This window comes from Onychostruthus taczanowskii, unplaced genomic scaffold (assembly GCF_017590055.1).
Source record: "Onychostruthus taczanowskii isolate IOZ18803 unplaced genomic scaffold, ASM1759005v1 scaffold149, whole genome shotgun sequence".
Taxonomy (NCBI): domain Eukaryota; kingdom Metazoa; phylum Chordata; class Aves; order Passeriformes; family Passeridae; genus Onychostruthus; species Onychostruthus taczanowskii.
In genome coordinates, this window is record NW_024498674.1 from 664,065 (window position 1) to 682,883 (window position 18,819).

At 36.5% G+C, this 18,819-nt stretch overlaps 1 protein-coding gene across 4 annotated transcripts in view; it reads right to left on the reverse strand.

Annotated features, from left to right (window-relative positions):
* Positions 1 to 1,372: 1,372 nt before the first annotated feature.
* The window catches only part of SPIN1 (spindlin 1), a 61,366-nt gene continuing 43,919 nt past the window's right edge, over positions 1,373 to 18,819 (reverse strand). For all 4 annotated transcript variants that reach the window (XM_041398454.1, XM_041398453.1, XM_041398456.1 and 1 more), the window contains 4 exons: positions 14,427 to 14,475; positions 8,952 to 9,205; positions 7,773 to 8,006; positions 1,373 to 5,133 (listed from right to left, as the gene is read on the reverse strand). In XM_041398454.1, the coding sequence (XP_041254388.1) occupies positions 4,934 to 5,133; positions 7,773 to 8,006; positions 8,952 to 9,205; positions 14,427 to 14,475 (737 nt within the window). In that variant the 3' untranslated portion in view covers positions 1,373 to 4,933. The remainder of the gene's footprint in view (positions 5,134 to 7,772; positions 8,007 to 8,951; positions 9,206 to 14,426; positions 14,476 to 18,819) is intronic.

Here is an 18,819-nt window from a genome sequence, read left to right on the forward strand (position 1 = left end):
ATGGCTCCACTGCATACAGCATGAATATAAAGAAAAGACGCCCCCCCCCCCCCCCCCCCCCCCGATAATATAACCTATTCATATTGACAAGGAGGAACCTGACAGATACGAAAATACAGTACAATAGCATTAAAGCAATAGCTCTGAGTAGGACCCCTATCACCCTCTTAAATCTGAGGGACATTACTGTCTACACAGCTCTGACAATTAAGATGCTTGTAAGTGAGCTTGTAAGTAACCAGCTCTCAGGAGTGAGTTCATTACTGCAGTGATAGACAACAAAAATATCTTTGCTTTTATAACCCTTCTCTTCTTCTCCCTCCAGAGAAAGATGCCACCAAACTGAGGGTGGTTTATTAGCGGTAATACAGAACAGGTTAAGGCATTAGTCACAATGTGTTAGTGTATCTGTTTTTAACTACAATTTAACAGACTGGTCACAGAGATACACACCTATTTTTTGCAGGTGATACTCCAGCTACAGCAAAAGTCTTAGACTCTTCCCAATCACAGATGTACACAATATAAATCATCACTGGGAGCAGTGTCAGGGGCAACAGGATACAACAAACTGGATGATGAACTAAGGGAAAAGGCTTGGGTCTGCAGGCTGGCATACTCCATATTCTTCAGTATATGACTAAATGAGCTTGGTGTCAAAAACATGTTTTAGAATCACAGTATTATTTAAGTTGGAAGAGATCCTTGAGGTCATTGAGTCCACCTGTTAACCTAACACTACAAAGTCCACCACTATACCACATCCTTTAAGTGCTATGCACCTTTTATTTTCAGAAAAGAGGCAGTAATAAAGAAAATCTGCTCAACGTGGAAAGACTGCCTTAGTAATTACACCACATAAAGTCTTCAAAACAGCTTAAAAACATTTTAGAAAATCCACAACATGGTGATGTTATCTTCTTTCCTCATCACCTCCAATTTGCATCGACTTTGTTTTCTATCACCAGTAAAAGACACTTCATTAAATTTTAGATTGTTTTAATTCAAAGCAAATTAATGTATCACCAAAACACTGCAAAATGCTTCTGCAGTTCCCCACTGCCAAGATACTTTGTGCGCTCTGGAAACAGAGACTGCTTCACAGACCTGCACAGCCCCTGGGTGGGGGGGAGTTTTTTGTGTTTAGTTAAATACAATTTAACAGTATGCTTTTCCTTAGGCAAGTTCCATCTTACCAGCACTTATATCTACTTGGAAAAAAGAACAACAATTTGGCTTTGCAAGCAAACATATTTCATAGGGCAAGTATTATACCAGCATACATGGCTCAACATTAAAATGAAGAAACTGCTTCTTCATAATCTAAAATCACATCTCTGTGTTTTGCTCATGAGAACAAAGTTTACAGGCATAAGTTGCACATAAAGGGTTTATTTTAAATGTTTTAAGGATAGAGTTACATCATAATTATAAAAATTACTTACAGAATTAAGTAACAATTTAAAGTGTTTATACTTCTAAATGCAGAGAACAGGGAACTGTCTACATTGTTCAAAATAAAATAAAAATAAAGAAACCAAGCTCTAAAGATGAATTCATTACCTAGTTTAAAAATGTGAACACGAAGACCTCTGAACTATACACATACCAAGAACCATCCAAATTGCACTACTGATGTAAAATACAAAAAGCACAGCATTTTCAAGGAACCAGAAACTGTTTTTACCATAATTCTTTTCCCTGCTGCAACTGGACAATCCCCTTTGAAGCAAAGCTCCTATGTTTAAACAATCCATTTAAAGAATGCTTCTACCTATTCCAACAAAAAGGGTTTTCTCCATCTCTACTCCCAACATAGTTTAGGGTTTGGCACTCAAAAGAAAGAAGAAGAATGTAGTGTTCTGCTATTCAACTGAAATTTTATTTTTTTTCTTTAACAGAATACATGGTCCCTTCAAATGCTGTATGACACATAGAACTGGAAAATTACCTTCCGTTGGCACTATGCTCGTCTCACCGGTGCACTTAATCCTACTAACAACCATTAAAACCGCACAATAAGCAAATTCACAAAAAACTGAACACAAAATAAAAACAGAACAAAACAAAAACCTAAACATTTTAACATGCAACTTTAGTTTGTTACATTGAATGTTCTAACCCTCTAAGCATGCAAAAAAGGATGGTCTGCATTTAAGTTGGTTTGTTTTTTTTTTCCCTTTTAAGTTTTACACGGCAGCCTGACATCACACACACGCACACACACAATATACAACAATACTACAGCAGGTAAATGTGAAAGGTGAATAACTTTTATACAAAGATCCATGGCTTGTGCCATCACAAGCCCTATGTGATTTTGGAAAGTAATGTTGAACCCCTAGAACAAGGAACCAACATTTAGTTACCAGGGTAACGCAAGCACTGCATGCAGATCTGAAACATGAGCCTAAAACAAAGCCCAAAGCAGATGGGCAGGGAGTGGAATTAGTCTCAAGCCTCAAAACTGTGGTTTAAGCTATCAAAAGAAACCAAACCCAAAACAACAAAACAAAGAAATCCCCAAAAAAACCCGAAGTGAAAATATCCACGCAACAGACAAATGGGGACATCCAAAAATGACAGTGAAATTTACAGTTCGTAGATTATACTCTAATTGTCAGAATACATAGTGTATTCAATAGGCTTGCAGAAAACCCACAAATACAAGCCTAATGCTAGAAGTGTTCCAGTAGACCTAAACCACAGATATTTCAAAACAAACCACTTATTCCTCAGATATATAGCCCCAAGCTCAGTGTACTAGGTAATCCATGTATCTTGTGTGTAATTAATACACTCACTCATTCCTGTGCCACAAATATCGACTTGGGCTCATGGAGCCAGGCTCAGCTTTGAGATTTACATGCAGGACTCTTAAGAGTCAATAGAAAACACAACAGATCTGCAGGATGATAACACTGTATTGCAAATCTGCTCACTTTGTTCAAACACAAGAAACATTTACGACTCAGGTACTTACTGCATAAGGACTGCATCGAGAAGCTATTCACTGAAAGACAATAGCCTGCCTTTGGTTGCCCATGATGAAATACTGGACATAATGCAATATAGTAGCAATGGACAAAGAATTAAGGTATCATATTTATACGGAGAGTATTTATTACCATTCAACAGCATAATGAGGCACAAGCCTTAAGGCTAAAATATGAAATCAGGCAAAAAAAATGGACAAGAAAGGGGCTTAAACCACTGAGTCTTCAGTATCAGGAATACCCACAACAGAGGTCATCTGCACCTCTGTCCTCTGATTAACAGCTCCTGCATTCTTCCACTAATGGCACACAGCTGGATATCAGGGTATTTGTTCCTTCCATCAACAGTGTTAACTGTCTTCACATTCTGTACTTCTGTGAAGCAGTTATTTGAAACTTGCAGAGCTCTGCCTTACTGTAACATGACAACCTTGTTGCTGTGCTGCATTGTTGTTCCAATTCCATTATTTTTAAAAGCTGCCACAATTAAGGAAACCCTAATTTTCATTTACAACTACCTTGCAAGATTATAACCATGAAAAGATTCTGCAGTTGTGGGCTGCTATTTACATCCACAATCTAATGCAGATGACTGAACCACTGAGACTGCCTTATAGCTTCCATTAGATAGTACACCACTGGCATGCAGAACTCTAGTGTTCATAGAATGAAATTAATGTTAACAGCATACCTCAAAGCAAGTACAATGTACACCACAAAAGGCAACAACAGGTTTAAACTGTAGATTTGTCCAGACACTCCTTAAGTGGAAAAGCCAGAAAAAGAATAAACTGGGAAGATGCCTTCTTGAATCGAAATTATTAAAAGCAAACCAAAACAAAGGAATGCAACAGACTGAGCAGAAGGCAATAAATGCTTCTCCTTCTCTAAAGTTACATCTTCACTGTAAAAGAACATCCCCTCCCACTTCCCTGGTGTGAGATTGTATTTACCATGTAAAATATTAACTACTGTTAGGCTTCTAAGTCCACACACCAACATTCAGGTTGCTAGATTTTGATTTTAAATGAGAGACTACTGATGCCAATGCGTAGTCTGAAGTCTTTTGAAGTAGCATATATACTGTTAAGAGTTGTGGCACTAAGCACTTGGGTTTTGCTAATAAGTGTGTATAACAAACAAAGAAAGAAGTACAACATTTAGGATTGAAGGCAGCCTTGTTGCATGTATTTTACTGGCTCCTACAACTTGTAAATATGGGCCATTAACCTGCATATTCTAATTAAGTGGTTATACAGATTAAATGTAATTTTATAGTTTAAAGCCTTTTCACAGAAAGGTGTGTAATCCAAAGACTTGATATCCTACTGTCCTGTTGACTAGTAAGAAATGCACAAGCATTTCCACGCACTGCAAGTTCTTAAAAAGCTAAATTTGTAATAAAGTGTAGAAACACAGCAGATTGATGTTACTTGGGTTAGGCACTCCTTGATACTGCATGAACTGTTTAAACCTTTCAGAAAAGTCACCTCTGTCCCAACCCTGAAGACAAGGACTGCCAGTATCCAAGAAATTAAATTTAATGTTACAAAAGAAGGCATACCAAAATATCAAACTACACTTGCATGTGGCAGTTAAACAAGTGAGTGCAAGATTGAAGAAAAAGTCAAAATCTATGATAAAATTTAGATTAATGATTACAATACTAGATCAACTTTACACAGCTTGAATTTGCAGCTGTTCTTTGCTTCTAACTCCCTTCTGCCCAAACATACTGACTTCCTTCAAGAAAAGGAGTTCTCTTACACAAAATGCGTCATGTTTGTATTACTCAGAACAAAACAGTTTTGCTGGCAGAGATTGTGGGTTCGCAGGGACATTTAAGCTTTCGTTAAACTGGAAAGCAGTCAAGTCTTTGTGTCTACAAATTTTACATTTAATAGTTCCACAAATTTGGCAAAAGTTCATGATGATGTCTAGGATGTCTTCACCAAATCGTAGACATAAATATGGAAATCATCATCAAACTTGATGAAATAGACAGATGGTTTGGCTTCAACTTGATGAATGACCATGCCAGTCCTTTTCGAGCCATCTTCTTTGGCATATTCCACTTGTTTGCCTACCAGGCTGTCCACAACTTCACCTGGTTCCCGTTCTGCAGGAGGTGAATCATCTGTAACATAAACCCAGTATGCTTTAGTAGACATTAATAAAATTTTGCACTAAGGAGAACAACTGCATAGTTGTCTTTAAAACTCATACAAAACAATTAGAAGTTGTAAACAGATTCATTAATTTCATTCAGACAAGCATTCAACAATTGCCATGACTGTAGAAAGTAGTTGCAGAAAAAATTTTCAAGCAATACTGTCTTCAATTTTATTGAGACAAAAATAGCACTTTGGTAAGAGAAGTAGATCTTTGACAGGAAGGTGTATGCACAAGTTGTAGAAAATGGCTGTAGATAACTGAATTTAAGCAATGAGCAGAAAAAGATGGACCTAATTAGCAGAAAGGTACCCTAACTTAACTTCCCTCTTCCTACACACATTATTCAAAGGCTCAATGCGTGCATTTCACTACAACAGAAGCATCTCTTCTGAAATGGTAGTAGCTGTCAACTCCTTATTAAAAGGGACTTTTGACTCCACGTTTCAGTAATTTTGGTAAAGTCTGACTGTATTATTTTACTCTCTGGCAAAACCTAATCAGACAATCCCTATGCTAAATCTGGATTATGAAAGATGTGATTTGTAATGTGCCAAGTGATTGAATACAAGCCAATCACAGAACATGATAAAGGGTAAAAAGTACTGTATGGAGAATTGGAAGCTAATCACATCTTTCTCACTCCTCTTCGATTCCTAGTTCAGATAAACTTGTAGTTTGTATTCTACTGGAAAACCTTCTAAAGCAATTGCAATATCTGATGTGGCTTTTATTCTAGAATTCATAAGCTTTTAAATTAGTAACTTAGTCACAAGTTTGTATTAAGAATCCCTTACAGATTCCACCCATTTTATTTTTAGTTTTGAGAGCCGTGAAAGAACTCTCAAAGCAGAAAAAAAACAACAGGGAATGAATAGACTGGCTTGCATTTGCACTTAAAAATTCTTGCAAACAGAAGTTTCTTTTTTTGTTTCAGTTCCTCTATAAATGCATTCTCACACATAGTTATTATCCTCTTAACATGAGTTTTATATGAAGAGTCTTTCTTGGCAAAGATGCAAGTTCATTTCCTACATTTTCACTTAGAAGCGTAGGCCAAGTTTTAGTATCAGACCCAGCAATATATTTTCCCCTTACAAAAATAAAAAAGGTTCAAATAAATTATCTATTATTTGGTCTCCTCACATGTGCAAAACCTATATTTGATAAGGGGCAGTACCACAGAAATTTTATTTATAATACTATGTCAAGTTCCACCAAATTTATGGAAGTATTTGCAGATATTCTAAAATCTGATTTTGACTAATACTATTCCAAAACACTAACATCCAATTGCTGACTCAAGGACATGATTCAAAATATCTGGAAAGCATTCACATTCAGGAAGGGAAGCAAATACTTAGAAGTGTTTAGAAAATTGGTAAACAATAATCTTTTGGTGAGCACAGACGGTAAAGTGCACTAAAATGAATTAATATTTAAATGGAAATAAAGCGTATAAACGTTCCCTACTCTCAAGGTGGAAGAAGGCAAAGCAGACTTAAAATGCATTCCTAGTCCATTCTGATGGTTAATACAAAGAAGTTATTTTAACATTCAAGTCTGAAAGAGCTTGCTTTATTTCTTTAAGAAGAGGAAGGTCACTTTTTTCCATTAACATCTGTGGTTCTTTCTTTAAAAACATCAGAGATGTTGTTTTTTGCTAGGGCCAGAAATGAGGGTAATCTAAACACAGATCATTACCACAGAGATTACGCAAACAAGTGCCACCTTTTTATTCTGCCAGTAGATCATTACCAGTGGTGCATCTGCAAGAAGATGACCTCAAACTCAAAAAATTACTAATTGGATAACTGTAGTCATTGACCAAATAGTGCTTTGCATATGTATCAGTAAAAAATAATTTTATTTAAATCCCAAATGACTTCTGTCAGAAAGGGTTTTGTTACACAGGAGAAGTAAACTCAAAGTATTCTTTATAATCTCTTTCTTTGAACTATCTAAATCTCTAGAATAATACTGATTCTGTGAAAAGCCTCCTAACTAATAGAAGTCCTGAAGAAGAAGACTACTTCATCCAAAATGAGAGGAAAAATACTAAGACAAAATCTTTTTCTTACTACTGTTGCAAAACATGAGAGAAAATCAGTTTTCAAAAAATAAGTATTTTTTCCCACAAACAACTACTGAAGAAGTTTTTCATACTGAAGACACAGCTCAGTGAAATTGTTCTTACTACATCAGTTTGACCCATAATATTCAGTCCCACAAGAACTGCTTCAGAGACACAAATCAAGAGCCAACTTCACACGACATGATATTTCTATAAGAAAACAGCAGTGGAAGACTTACGGCTTGTCAATTTCCACTAAAAAACCAAAACGTAAAGTTTCAGCAGAGTTAAGATTAATTATGAAAAAGCATTACCTGCATATGTCACTGCTAAGAAAAGTTAAATATTTCAGCAGTTAACAGATGTTCTTTCTTGTACTACCACATTTGTTAGCTGTGATACTTCAAAGAAAAATTAAATGGAATATCAAATATAATGCTTGTTTGTCAGCTCTCTTGACCATAAATAAACCACAGCTAAATGTTTAATAGAAAAAGCTGCCAAAGGAAAACAGTAACTGGCCTACTTACTTGAATCAGGCATAATGCGAAGATCACCTTCTTTATAATCATCTAAGAGCTGGTACATGTACAAGACGGGATCTTTCTCGTAGGTAATATAAAACCATGTGTTCATAATAGGAGCTCGAGCCAAAACCATCCCCCTCCATTCATCTTTTGAGCCATCCTCTGTCTCAAACATGTGTTCCACAGCTTTACCAATCATTGTGTCTGCCAGGTGGGCATCACTAATTCGAGACGAAGCTGAAATGACAGCATTTCAGAAATTCATTCAAAAGCAAAGTTATGTATCTTTGTAAATATAATCTTTATGCTGATTAATGCACAAATCTGACTGGCAGATCGTAAATTCATACACAAAACAAACAGTGTCCATTCCAGAGAGTTTAGTGCTGCAGAACTAAGAACTTCAGAATGTTGTTAAAATAACAATGAATTATTCTACTCCCTGTGATTAAACAATCACAAGGCAAGCTAACAAAAGATCAGTTGAGCAGCAAAGACTCTGAACTTTAACTGGACAGGGAGAGGCAGAAACAAAAGGCCTATCTCATGGCAGTTCTATGATGTTATTAATTCAACTCTGGGATTTGATTCCTCATAACACCACCCTGCAGACTGTAACCAATTCCTTTGCAGTTAGAAGAAGCAACAGCTTTTTCTATTTACAAACTGGTGTTTACTTGAGTAGATATCAAACTTGGTGGATTGAAAAACCTGCGGTTTAACAATCCAAGAGCTAATTCTGAAAAACAAAAAGCATTATTACTAATTAGGTTAATTCACTTAGAAAATGTCCCCCAGCCATTACTATAAGTACATGGCGGTAGTACAAGAAAAAATGTAACCTTATTACTGTTAGACACACAAAACAGATAACACAGTCTAGATGGCTTAGAGTTGAAATTTTAACAGAAGTATCAATGTTAATCTGAAAACTACAGAATGTACTGCATACTACTTAAAGAAAGAAGACAGCAACTGCACTCACTAGCATCATCAAAATTTAGTGGAATAGAAAAAAAATCAAAGCATTTAGATTACCTGCCATGACACAGAAATGAAATTGACCAGTAACATTTAAGTATCTTAAATCTTGGTGGAAATCTGGAGGGATTAGTGGAACATTTGGTGATAAATGACAGCCAATATGTATTTTTATTTAGGAGAAATACGACAAACACTTACCAACTCTGTCTGGAAGAACTTCAAGCGCTGAAACTCTTTCATCTTTGTGGAGTTCTAGTCCATACACACAATCAAATCCATCATACTTTATGAGATAGAGCGAGGGATTTACAGGAACTTGATCAAGAACTGTGCCCTTCCATTGTGTTACAGGTCCACTTCCTTCCTTCCATCCGTGCTGTATCCTGCAGCCTACAATATTTCTTCGTGGCTGAGAAATAGGTTTGCTTGGTCCCACATTGTTTCTATGTTTTCTGTACACAGATACAAACATCAATATTAAACAGGTACATATATGTTCTACTTCAGAAAATAGCTGTATGCTTTTACATGACAATATATTTTATAGCTTAGCATACTTTATTCTAATTAGGTCAAAAAGCTTATCACACTTTATTGGAAAAAAAAATACTTAAAAGTAGTGACACATTTTTGACATGCTGTATAAGGTCAGTTTCCTAGCAATAAACTCTAAATGTAGTTTGCTTAAGCCAAAATAACTACTCTATCCCTTGCTACACTGAATGTCAAAAGTGAAACTCACCTGATCAAATCCCAAAGCACAAGGCTCACTGGCAGTATTACAACTTTACTACCTTGTTACTCTCTGCAGAACAGTAAAGAACTCCTTCCCAGAAGGAAAACGCCAGTGCAAGCATTATATGGCTGACTGAAATTCTTTCACAATGTTTGTTTTCCCTAAAACAGACCTGTTTTCACCTGAAGAAAATTTCGGCTCCTTCATTTACAAGTAATTTTGACTCCACGTAGTTTTAAAGACACATGACAGCAACAACACTTTTGTATTTAGTAGGGAAAATAAAAAACTGCATATAATGTAAATAGCCAGAGAGGGGATACTCCTTTATGCGGAAAACAGATCAAGTAACTTTTTTGTCTTTCTGGTATTTTCATGCAATTGGCATGAAAATTCCCTCTGGTAAGTAACAGTTACTATTCTGATGAACTGTAATGTAAGCTATTTGACAGCTCCAAAGTGTCACTGAAAGAGTTATACAAGTTTTGTTTTATCCAGCTATTAAAAACACAGTTTTGAACATAAATGGAAAAAACTAAGGGCCATTATGACAATATACAAAATTCTCCTGGATATTAACTAGTTGTAAGACAAATTTTTGGGCTACTACTTGTAGCACACATCATTTCAATGTCAGTAATATATGCACACAACTAGCTTAAAAGTAACATCTAAAAGACTATCAGTTGCAGAAGGCAATACTGTTCCTTAGATTAGAGACAGTGATCAAAGAAAAAGGTCTCCAGATATGATTAATGCTCTCACGGAAGTCCCTATATGATTAAAAAAATACAGATAACAATAATAATACTGAAATCCTGGAAGCAGTATTTCAGTATTATTTCAGTACACACTCACAATATGATAATGGTCTGTTTAATGCTGTATCATAACTGTAATCATAACTATTAAAAACAAGATACACAATTAACTTTAGTAGTTGTCCCACCTTCAGACTTTAATTCACCATGAAGATATTAGCAAGGGTGTTTTCAAATTTCACTTTTGTTATCATTTGAGGTTTTCAAAGATCAGACTGCAGTTTTGCATTCCTAACATTGACAGCACAGGTAACTGGAACAGGCTGGAGTTCCTATATAAAGAGAAACTCTCCCAAAAAGGTGGTTCTAATTTTATGTAAAAACTAGAATGTATTTTCAAATTCTAGCTACGCTCATATATATATATATATATATATATATATATATATGTTTCTAATTGTAATAAGTGTCAGTAATAGGTTACTATTACAAATTAAGTTCAGAGATCTGGTTCTTAGCACAAATTTGAGTTTGTTTTGTATTCAATTCATTTACTTAGTGCTAATGGAACATTGCTTCATTCTGAAGGGAATAAAAACTACTAGAAATAAAAGAAGTTTAAACTGGCTTTGCTTTGTCTAGTTTAAGCAGTTTATGTTGTTCATCATTTCATCTTTGAAAAAGATTATAGTTCTGTTGATATCCAACCTCACAGTCAGCTTTACTTTCTGCCTACAAAGCATAATCCACTTTAATATTTAATTTGGAACAATAAGGTAAAAAGCTTTACACTCACTCTAAACAAAGATGGAAGAAAACAGCATAACTGAATTCAAACAGGTTTAAAATGCCTCATAGAGCAAGGAGCATTAGGAATTTAATTACAAATCAAGTACCGACTATGTGTACTTGAAGTTCAAAGTTTTGCTAGAAGGTTGCATTACTGAACAGTTGCTCACTTCTCATTTCAAGCGGTTCATACTAGAAGAAATTAGATATTCAAACTAGTATATTACCAAGTTCTTGCATCTAAACATGGAAGAAAGCAAGCAAAAGTTTCTAACTATTAGTAAGTTATGAATGTACCTCCATGTAAGACAACTAAGTAATCACTTCTCCTTTCCTCAACAGCGTGTCATTTTTCTAAAAAAACAAGTTACACAGAGAACCTTCTATGATGTTCTATCCAGAAGGTCCAACACAATTTTTCCTTCTCTTTCATTGTAACAGCCTCTAAAATGTCCATATACATTTGCTCTTGAATATTTGAAAACAATTAGACACGTAAGAAATGAAGCCAGGATTAAAAGAAAATAGCAAGTCCTGGAAGTAGTTCTTGACACATCAGATACATCCTCATTGTAAACGGCCTTTTGATTCCCAAAAGTTTCTGGTCCTCTTCTTTATCTTGCAGGCTGTAAGTTATTAAGTAAAACCTAATGCAAAAAAGTTTCATTATCAGAACCAGATACTTTGGAAACATTCTAAAGACTACACAGCCAAAAGGAAATCTGCCCAGATGTTAAAGCTGTGTTTATATGGTCCTTACACGAAGTTTAATTTGGCTACTGCTACCTGGGAAACCAACATATTTCAGAACTGCAGAGGACTGGTAGCAGAAAGATCAGGAATTACCAGAGGGTTGTGCTTAACACACAAACTAGCATTTATAAAAATAGGAATGGTAATGCCCAGTAACCTATAAAGTTACCCATTTAAGTTTTGTTGTTGATTGTTTTTTATCCTGATCGTGTCATCTCAGAAAAACACCACAAGGAAAAAAAAAAAAACCAGAAGGATGAAAGAAAACCACATCTCTCAGATATACAAAACACGCACAACTGTGAAAAAACTGGAATAAAAATGATAAAACATTATGGAAGTAGTACAGTAGCAGTAGTCAGTATGCTTTCAAATCTCTCATAGTACAAAACAGAAAGGTTATTGAAAATAGGATATAAAACTTAATAGAACTGTGAGCTTATTAATATCTATGACTAATAACATAATGGTGATCTGAGAATTGTTAACTACTTTTCACAATATTCAGACTATGAGGCATGTTAATTAAGATAGAAGTTTTAAAGTACATTATATACTCCTTCAAAAGCAAAAAAAAAAATCATTAAGTTATGAATTTCAGCTCTAGGTGCTGCAGAAGCCAAGAGCATGTTACCTAAAGTGGTATCAAAATTTCAAAATGTTTAAGTTCACTTGTAGTTAAATTGCAACTATAACCTACACTTCCAAGTCTCTGAATTGCTGACTACAAGAAATCTGGAGAGCCTATGAAGAAAGGATTGTTTCATACCTGTGCTAGATCTTGTACTATTCTTATACACTAAGCGTGAAAAAAATGACATCTGTTAGTTTATTGATTGATCTGATGCCAGCTTCTTGTTGGCAGAGATCACCACTAATCACTGACAGAGCGCTTGGAAAAACTGTCCTATAAACACTGGAATCATCTCCAAAAGGCTCAACAGTTGTGGGCCCTTCTTTCTTTTAAAGAAAAGGGTATTGTCCGACAAATAGTTAACTACCATTTAAAGAGTTCAGAAGGCTCATCCACACTGCTCATTCTATCACAACCTCACTGAGTCATGCCTTGCTGCTTCCTCTGCTACAAACCTTCTGAAACAAACCTTTAAAATCTCAATGGCCTTTAAGTACCAGTAGGCTTCTTTTTCTTTCTCCTTAAATGAGGACATAACTAAATAAATAGCTAAATCAGTGACAAAAGTATACATTACTAACTCACAGTCTATCCTGTTGGCTCAGAGTAGTATCAGCATTACATCATATTCATATCCTACTCATTTATGGTAAACTATAAACAATGTTCCACTACTCCACCTCATTCTCAGACAAGTCAGCAAGCAGCACACAAAAACCCACCTTGGCTTGGTACAAAAAAAACCTTAACTAAATAATAAAAAATTGAACTAGGCTAAATTAACATAAACTAAGCTGGATGCTTAAGTTAAATACCTCAAAATTATGTCACTTAGGATCAAAAACTTCTTATGTCCCACAAAAGCTTTTATGCTAACAAATTTACAGCCTGTTTAGTTATTTAAATAAGTGTATATTAACACAACAATAAAGACAAATCTAGCCACCCTCAAGTACAAAAGGCAACCCACCTCTGATAGTCTTCCCATCATACACTCCTTTCTCTGAGCGGTTGAAAGAGAACAAGAGAAATTAAAGTTTAACCAACTCTACCTGCCCCTAGACAAAAAAAAAAATATTTCTCTTTGCCTTCTATGAAGATAGACAAGAATGGATAATGATGAGCTGGTGGAAGGCATCAGAGTAGTTTAACATCAAGTGTTGTCTCTCGGAAACAGTTAACACTGTTAATAGTGATTAACTAGATTAATTGTGGAAAATACACCTGCCAAACAAATTGCTTGTGGTTGACACACACTATATGACTTTATACTTTCAAACAGCTAGTAACATTTTAAGTTTCCACTTACCCAGCTTAGATTCCTCTCACCAGATACAGTGAGATATGGTATCTTGCTGCATGACACTAAGACCCATTATATCCAGAAGGTTACCTCTACTTTCATACTACTCACCAGTGTTCAGCTGCCACTATTTAAAATGTTGAAGATGGAAAAATACATGCCCTGAAAGCATAGCAAAAGCAGGTATCCTTCCTTCACATACTAATAGCAGCTTTCTTTCTTTCTTCTTGTATTTCAGTACATCCTTTCTTTTTAAAAAATGAAAAACCTAACACTACAGTTTAAGTGCACACATGATTAGATATATCTGAGATTCCTTCCCAGCTGGGTTCTTAGTAAGGATGATTTGCAGTTTTTTTTGACCTGGTTACTGCATGAACTCTGTGCCAGAGAACAGACATCCTTCAGTAGACGTGAGTAAGCTCAGGCTTGAAAATCCTTCTCTACAGATTCCAGAAAGAATTTAAAAATTTTATTTAAAAATGTTAACAGCCACAACAACGTTTAAAACTTTATCTGTGGGGCTTTCTTTCCTACTGCCCTCCTGAAAGGATTAGAAGTCTGACTCTACACACATATACAGACTGAGTATTATTCCTCAATTTTCAAGAACAGAGTGGATCAATACAGGTATATTTCTAGAACAGTACTTCCAGTTACTGAGAGCCATTATTTAGTAAATACATTAACAACTTACTTGTGGGATGTTCTTTTCTTCATCATACTGGCAGACACTCCTGCATGACCTACAATGTAAAAGACATTGGAGTTACTGAAAAATAATTTAAAAACTTAAATAAAAGCCATCATATTGAATATCAAAACGTAAAGAACCCAAACACTTCATGTTATGACTGATCAGTGACCTGCTAAAATGGGAAAAGGCTCTAGAGAGGTAGACATTGGCTACCTGCACATGAAGCCGTGATGGGCTGACCTTGGCTGGATGTCAGGTACCCACCAAAGCTGCTCTATCTCTTCTCTCAGCTGGACAAGGGAGAGAAAAACATAACCTAACGTTGCTGGGTCAAGAGAGGGTCAGAGAGGCATCACTCACCAACTACCATCACAGGCAAACCAGGCTTGACTCGGGGAATATTAATTTATTACCAAGCAAGTCAGAGTAACATAATGAGAAATAAAGCTGAATCTTAAAAATACCTTCCTTGCAGCTCTCCCTTCTTCCTGGGCCTAACTTCATTCCCAGTCTTTTTCAATCTCCTCTCTCCCAGGCGGACAGGGAATGAAGGTGCAGTCAGTTAATCACATGCTGTCTCTGCTGCTTCTTTCTTTCTCCTCAGGGTTAGGGTTAGTTCTCCCTCCTCAGGGGAAGGACTCATCTTTTTCCCCACTGCAGTGTGGGGTCCCAGCCACAGGAGACAGTCCTCCAAACTTCTCCAATGTATCTCAGGGGCTACAGTACCTAACAAACAGCTCCAGTATGGATCTCTTCACCAGTGTGTCATCCTTCTGGAACAGGCTGCTCTGCAGTGAGCCCCCCACAAGGTCACAAGAGCTGCTCCAGCGCGGGCTCTTCTCTCATGGGGCCACAAGTCCTGCCAGGAAACCTGCTCCAGCGCAGTCTTCCTGCAGGCTCACAGACTCCTTCAGTCACATCCACCTGCCCCAGTGCAGGGTCCTCAATGCACTGCAGGGCACAGATGCTTCAGCATGATCTTAACCACAGTCTGCACTGGACCCTCTGCTCCAGTGCCTGAAGTACCTCCTCCCGCTCCTTCTGCAGTGACACCTTGAGTGTCTGCAGGGCTGCTATGCTCACACAGTTTCACTCCTCTACTGCAATTGCTGTGGGGCAGAATCTTTCCCCCACTCTAAAATACAATATCCCAGTGGCACTACCACCAACAGTGACAGGCTCAGCTTTGGCCAGTGGCAGGTCCATCTTGGAGCCAGCTGGCTTTCTTGGACACAAGAGAAGCTTCTAGCTACTTCTCACAGAAGTCACCCTTGCACCCTCCTGGCACCTTGCCACCCAAACCCAACACAAAAGCTCAGTGATGAACATAATGAGTGACAGCAACTACTAAAATGGAAGTTGAACTAAAAACAACAGATACAGTAGTTGCAATGGTCAATCAGCAACAATAGTGAATCAACAGGCTGTTTTAAGCTTTCATCCTTGAGTTAATAAAAGGAGATGCCAATACACATCATCCTGAGTTAGTCAGACCTGCACTACCTGTGCCTAACAGAGCACATAAAAAACGAAAAGTAAACGAATTTTTACTGAGAGAAGAGCACGGCACTCAACCTAGTGAAAATTTGGGATGAATATGAAAAATGGAAAGCTTTTAGTAAGATGAAATGAGGAAAGGGGAAATCAGGCTTCTGCTGGCTGTTAGAAAGCTGCTTATGAGCAGCCATGAAGAATTCAGCAGAGGAAATATGCAAGAACAAAATTACAGAAAAACACTTTCAAAAGAACTCTGCACATAAAAGGTAATGTGCATAGGTAGAAAAATCAAAATTAGTTATTAGAATGAAAACTGCAGCCTCAGATCACAGTCAAAAGCCACCTACACAGGGATCATTTACTGGGGGGTTAACTGAAATAGTCCCTGATAAACTGATGGCTGATGGTGACTACATGGCCAGAAGATACCAGGCCTTGATCCTGATTCTCCCTGTCTTCCTCATTATACTGCTTTTGAATAGTATGGAGATAATATTTCTTCACAGTAGCTTGTTTTGGACTGTTTTGGATTTTTTGCTTCTTGATTGTCATATCTAAAACAATCTGGTCACAGTGCTGGATTGGGCCATGTATATCTCTAATGCCTCATGTTTATGCACAAACATGCCTAGAATTTTAATTAGGAATGCTTGAATTAACACTTGCAGAGAAGTGCTTTAATTTCTCTATAAGCCTAAACAAAACAATGCTTTTAAATTTACATTATGTGCATGTTCCAAGCATATCCAGAATTATATACATATCAAAGAGAATCACACAGGAGTCAAGCAGTGACAGTACCAATAATCTTCAGTCTCTGTAAGTATTTTGTTATTTTAATTTTTGTATATTAAATTTAAGAGGGCATACACAAAGTCACAGAAATGGCAGAATTAATATAATTAATTAATAATTAAAATAACCTTACGTTTAGTATATTCAAGCTTGCATCAGATCGTCAGGAATTTGCATTTCCAATAGTAATGACATCTGAAATGTTCCTAATTTTTAAAAATTAGGCCTTGTGTGTCAATTACTGCAGTAAAGATCCTACTTGCAATTTTTGACTGTTACAAAACCAAATAATTGAGTATTTGTAAGAACTTAGCTGGAAAAACAAAAACAGTATCACAAAAAGTTTGATTAGAAACCCATAAGACTTTAGGACTTTATTACAACCTGTAAAAAAAACTTTCTAAGCATAATTTCAGTTACCTCCAGTATATGAGGCTGTGCCCTACTGATAATATAATAAAACACCTTTTATTAAAAATATGATGATGTTTTATTTTAAAAACAGTAATTTCTTAAAATCCAAGAACTGTTCTTACAAAACAGAGAAGCTTCATCACCAGAAGATGAATATATGTACTTAACATTTTACATTTCCAGCTAATGAGAGAAAAGTAAGATTTTGGGCTAAAGTAGCTCAAGTAAAAACACAGCAAAGCAACAGAATGGTGCAGACCAAGAATTTGCTTTCTGTCCACCTCTCAATGATTCTGTAACCTGTAAGAAGGGAGGTATGAAGGATTTATCTTTCACAGTCAAGAACAGAAACACTAGATTGACACAGAAGGAAGATTTACTACAACATTTGCAATAAGTACAGAAGAGAAGTTATGCCAGTCTCTAGGAATGGGATTTTGCTGTTTGCTAAGTTCACACTTCAGGATTTTCAATTTTGGTAAGATTCAACTTGCTCACGGATGTAATGAGCTCTATACCAAAGACATCACGGACAACTAAGTACTACTCTCATCATCTTAAGTCAGTCTCTTAAGAGAGCTCCCAGTTTAATATATGATGTAATGGCATTTGGATGTTTAATAAATATATCAATAGCAAGTACATGAAGATCCTAGATCTTGTACTAACCAAATGCTGATTTGCCACAATTTGCCCTCCTAATTTGCACAGTTTGAATTCAGATAGGTCTCACAGAGATGTAAACTCCTTTTAAGGATATATCAGGTTACACTATTGAATTGCTTGGCTACTGTAGTGGGTCTAATGCTGGCCAAATGTCAGTGCACCCACTAGAATTACTTACTCATTTTCTGCTGTGAGATAAGGATTAGGAGGAGAGCAAAGGAGGCTCAAACTTTAAAGAAAACTTTAGTAACAGAATTAAAAGAAAAATAATAAGAAATCAGAATAAACCTTCAGAGCACTTCTCCCACCACACCCTCTTTTCTTTTCCACTGACAATGTAGAGACAAAGCCCGGGACTTTCAGTCAATTTACCACCTCTAAAATAGTCTTTCCTCAGTTCTCTGAGGGACAGGAGTCTCTCTTGCCACACCATGGAGACTTCTCCACAAGATACGACTTTAATTTTCACAAATAGCAGCTGCCTGGAAACCTGCAATCATGAAGTCCCTCCCATGTTTTGGTATCCTTTTCCATAACTATCACCATGGGTGAGTCATTTCAGTTTACTGGGGTACAGTTTTAAGGATGAGGTGTTCCAGTAGAGAAACAAAAGTTCTTTTATCTCTGGAAACAGATGTTTTCTTCTTCCATCTCTGGGGCAAGGTTTCTCATCTCTCTCATCTCTCTCTATTCAAACTAGTTCATCTGCTTGCTTCAGCACTGGTGCCTCTGCTAACTGTGGCTAGAATGCTACATCCCCCAGGCGCATTCAAAGAGTTATAGGAAAAAAAAAAAAAAGTCTGATGTATCCATTATATCTCCACCATAGCCTTACAAGAGAATTTCAGCCCAAGACTAAGGCATCTCATTCTCCTCCCATCTGGGATTTGACTCCTTTACTGACCTTGGTGTCTCTATGCTGTTTTCTCTATGTGTCTTCACTCTTTCCTCTTTTCTCACTTGAGAGAGGATTGATGTCTGCAAGTTTCATCTGTACACTAAAAATGTTAATACCTTGCCT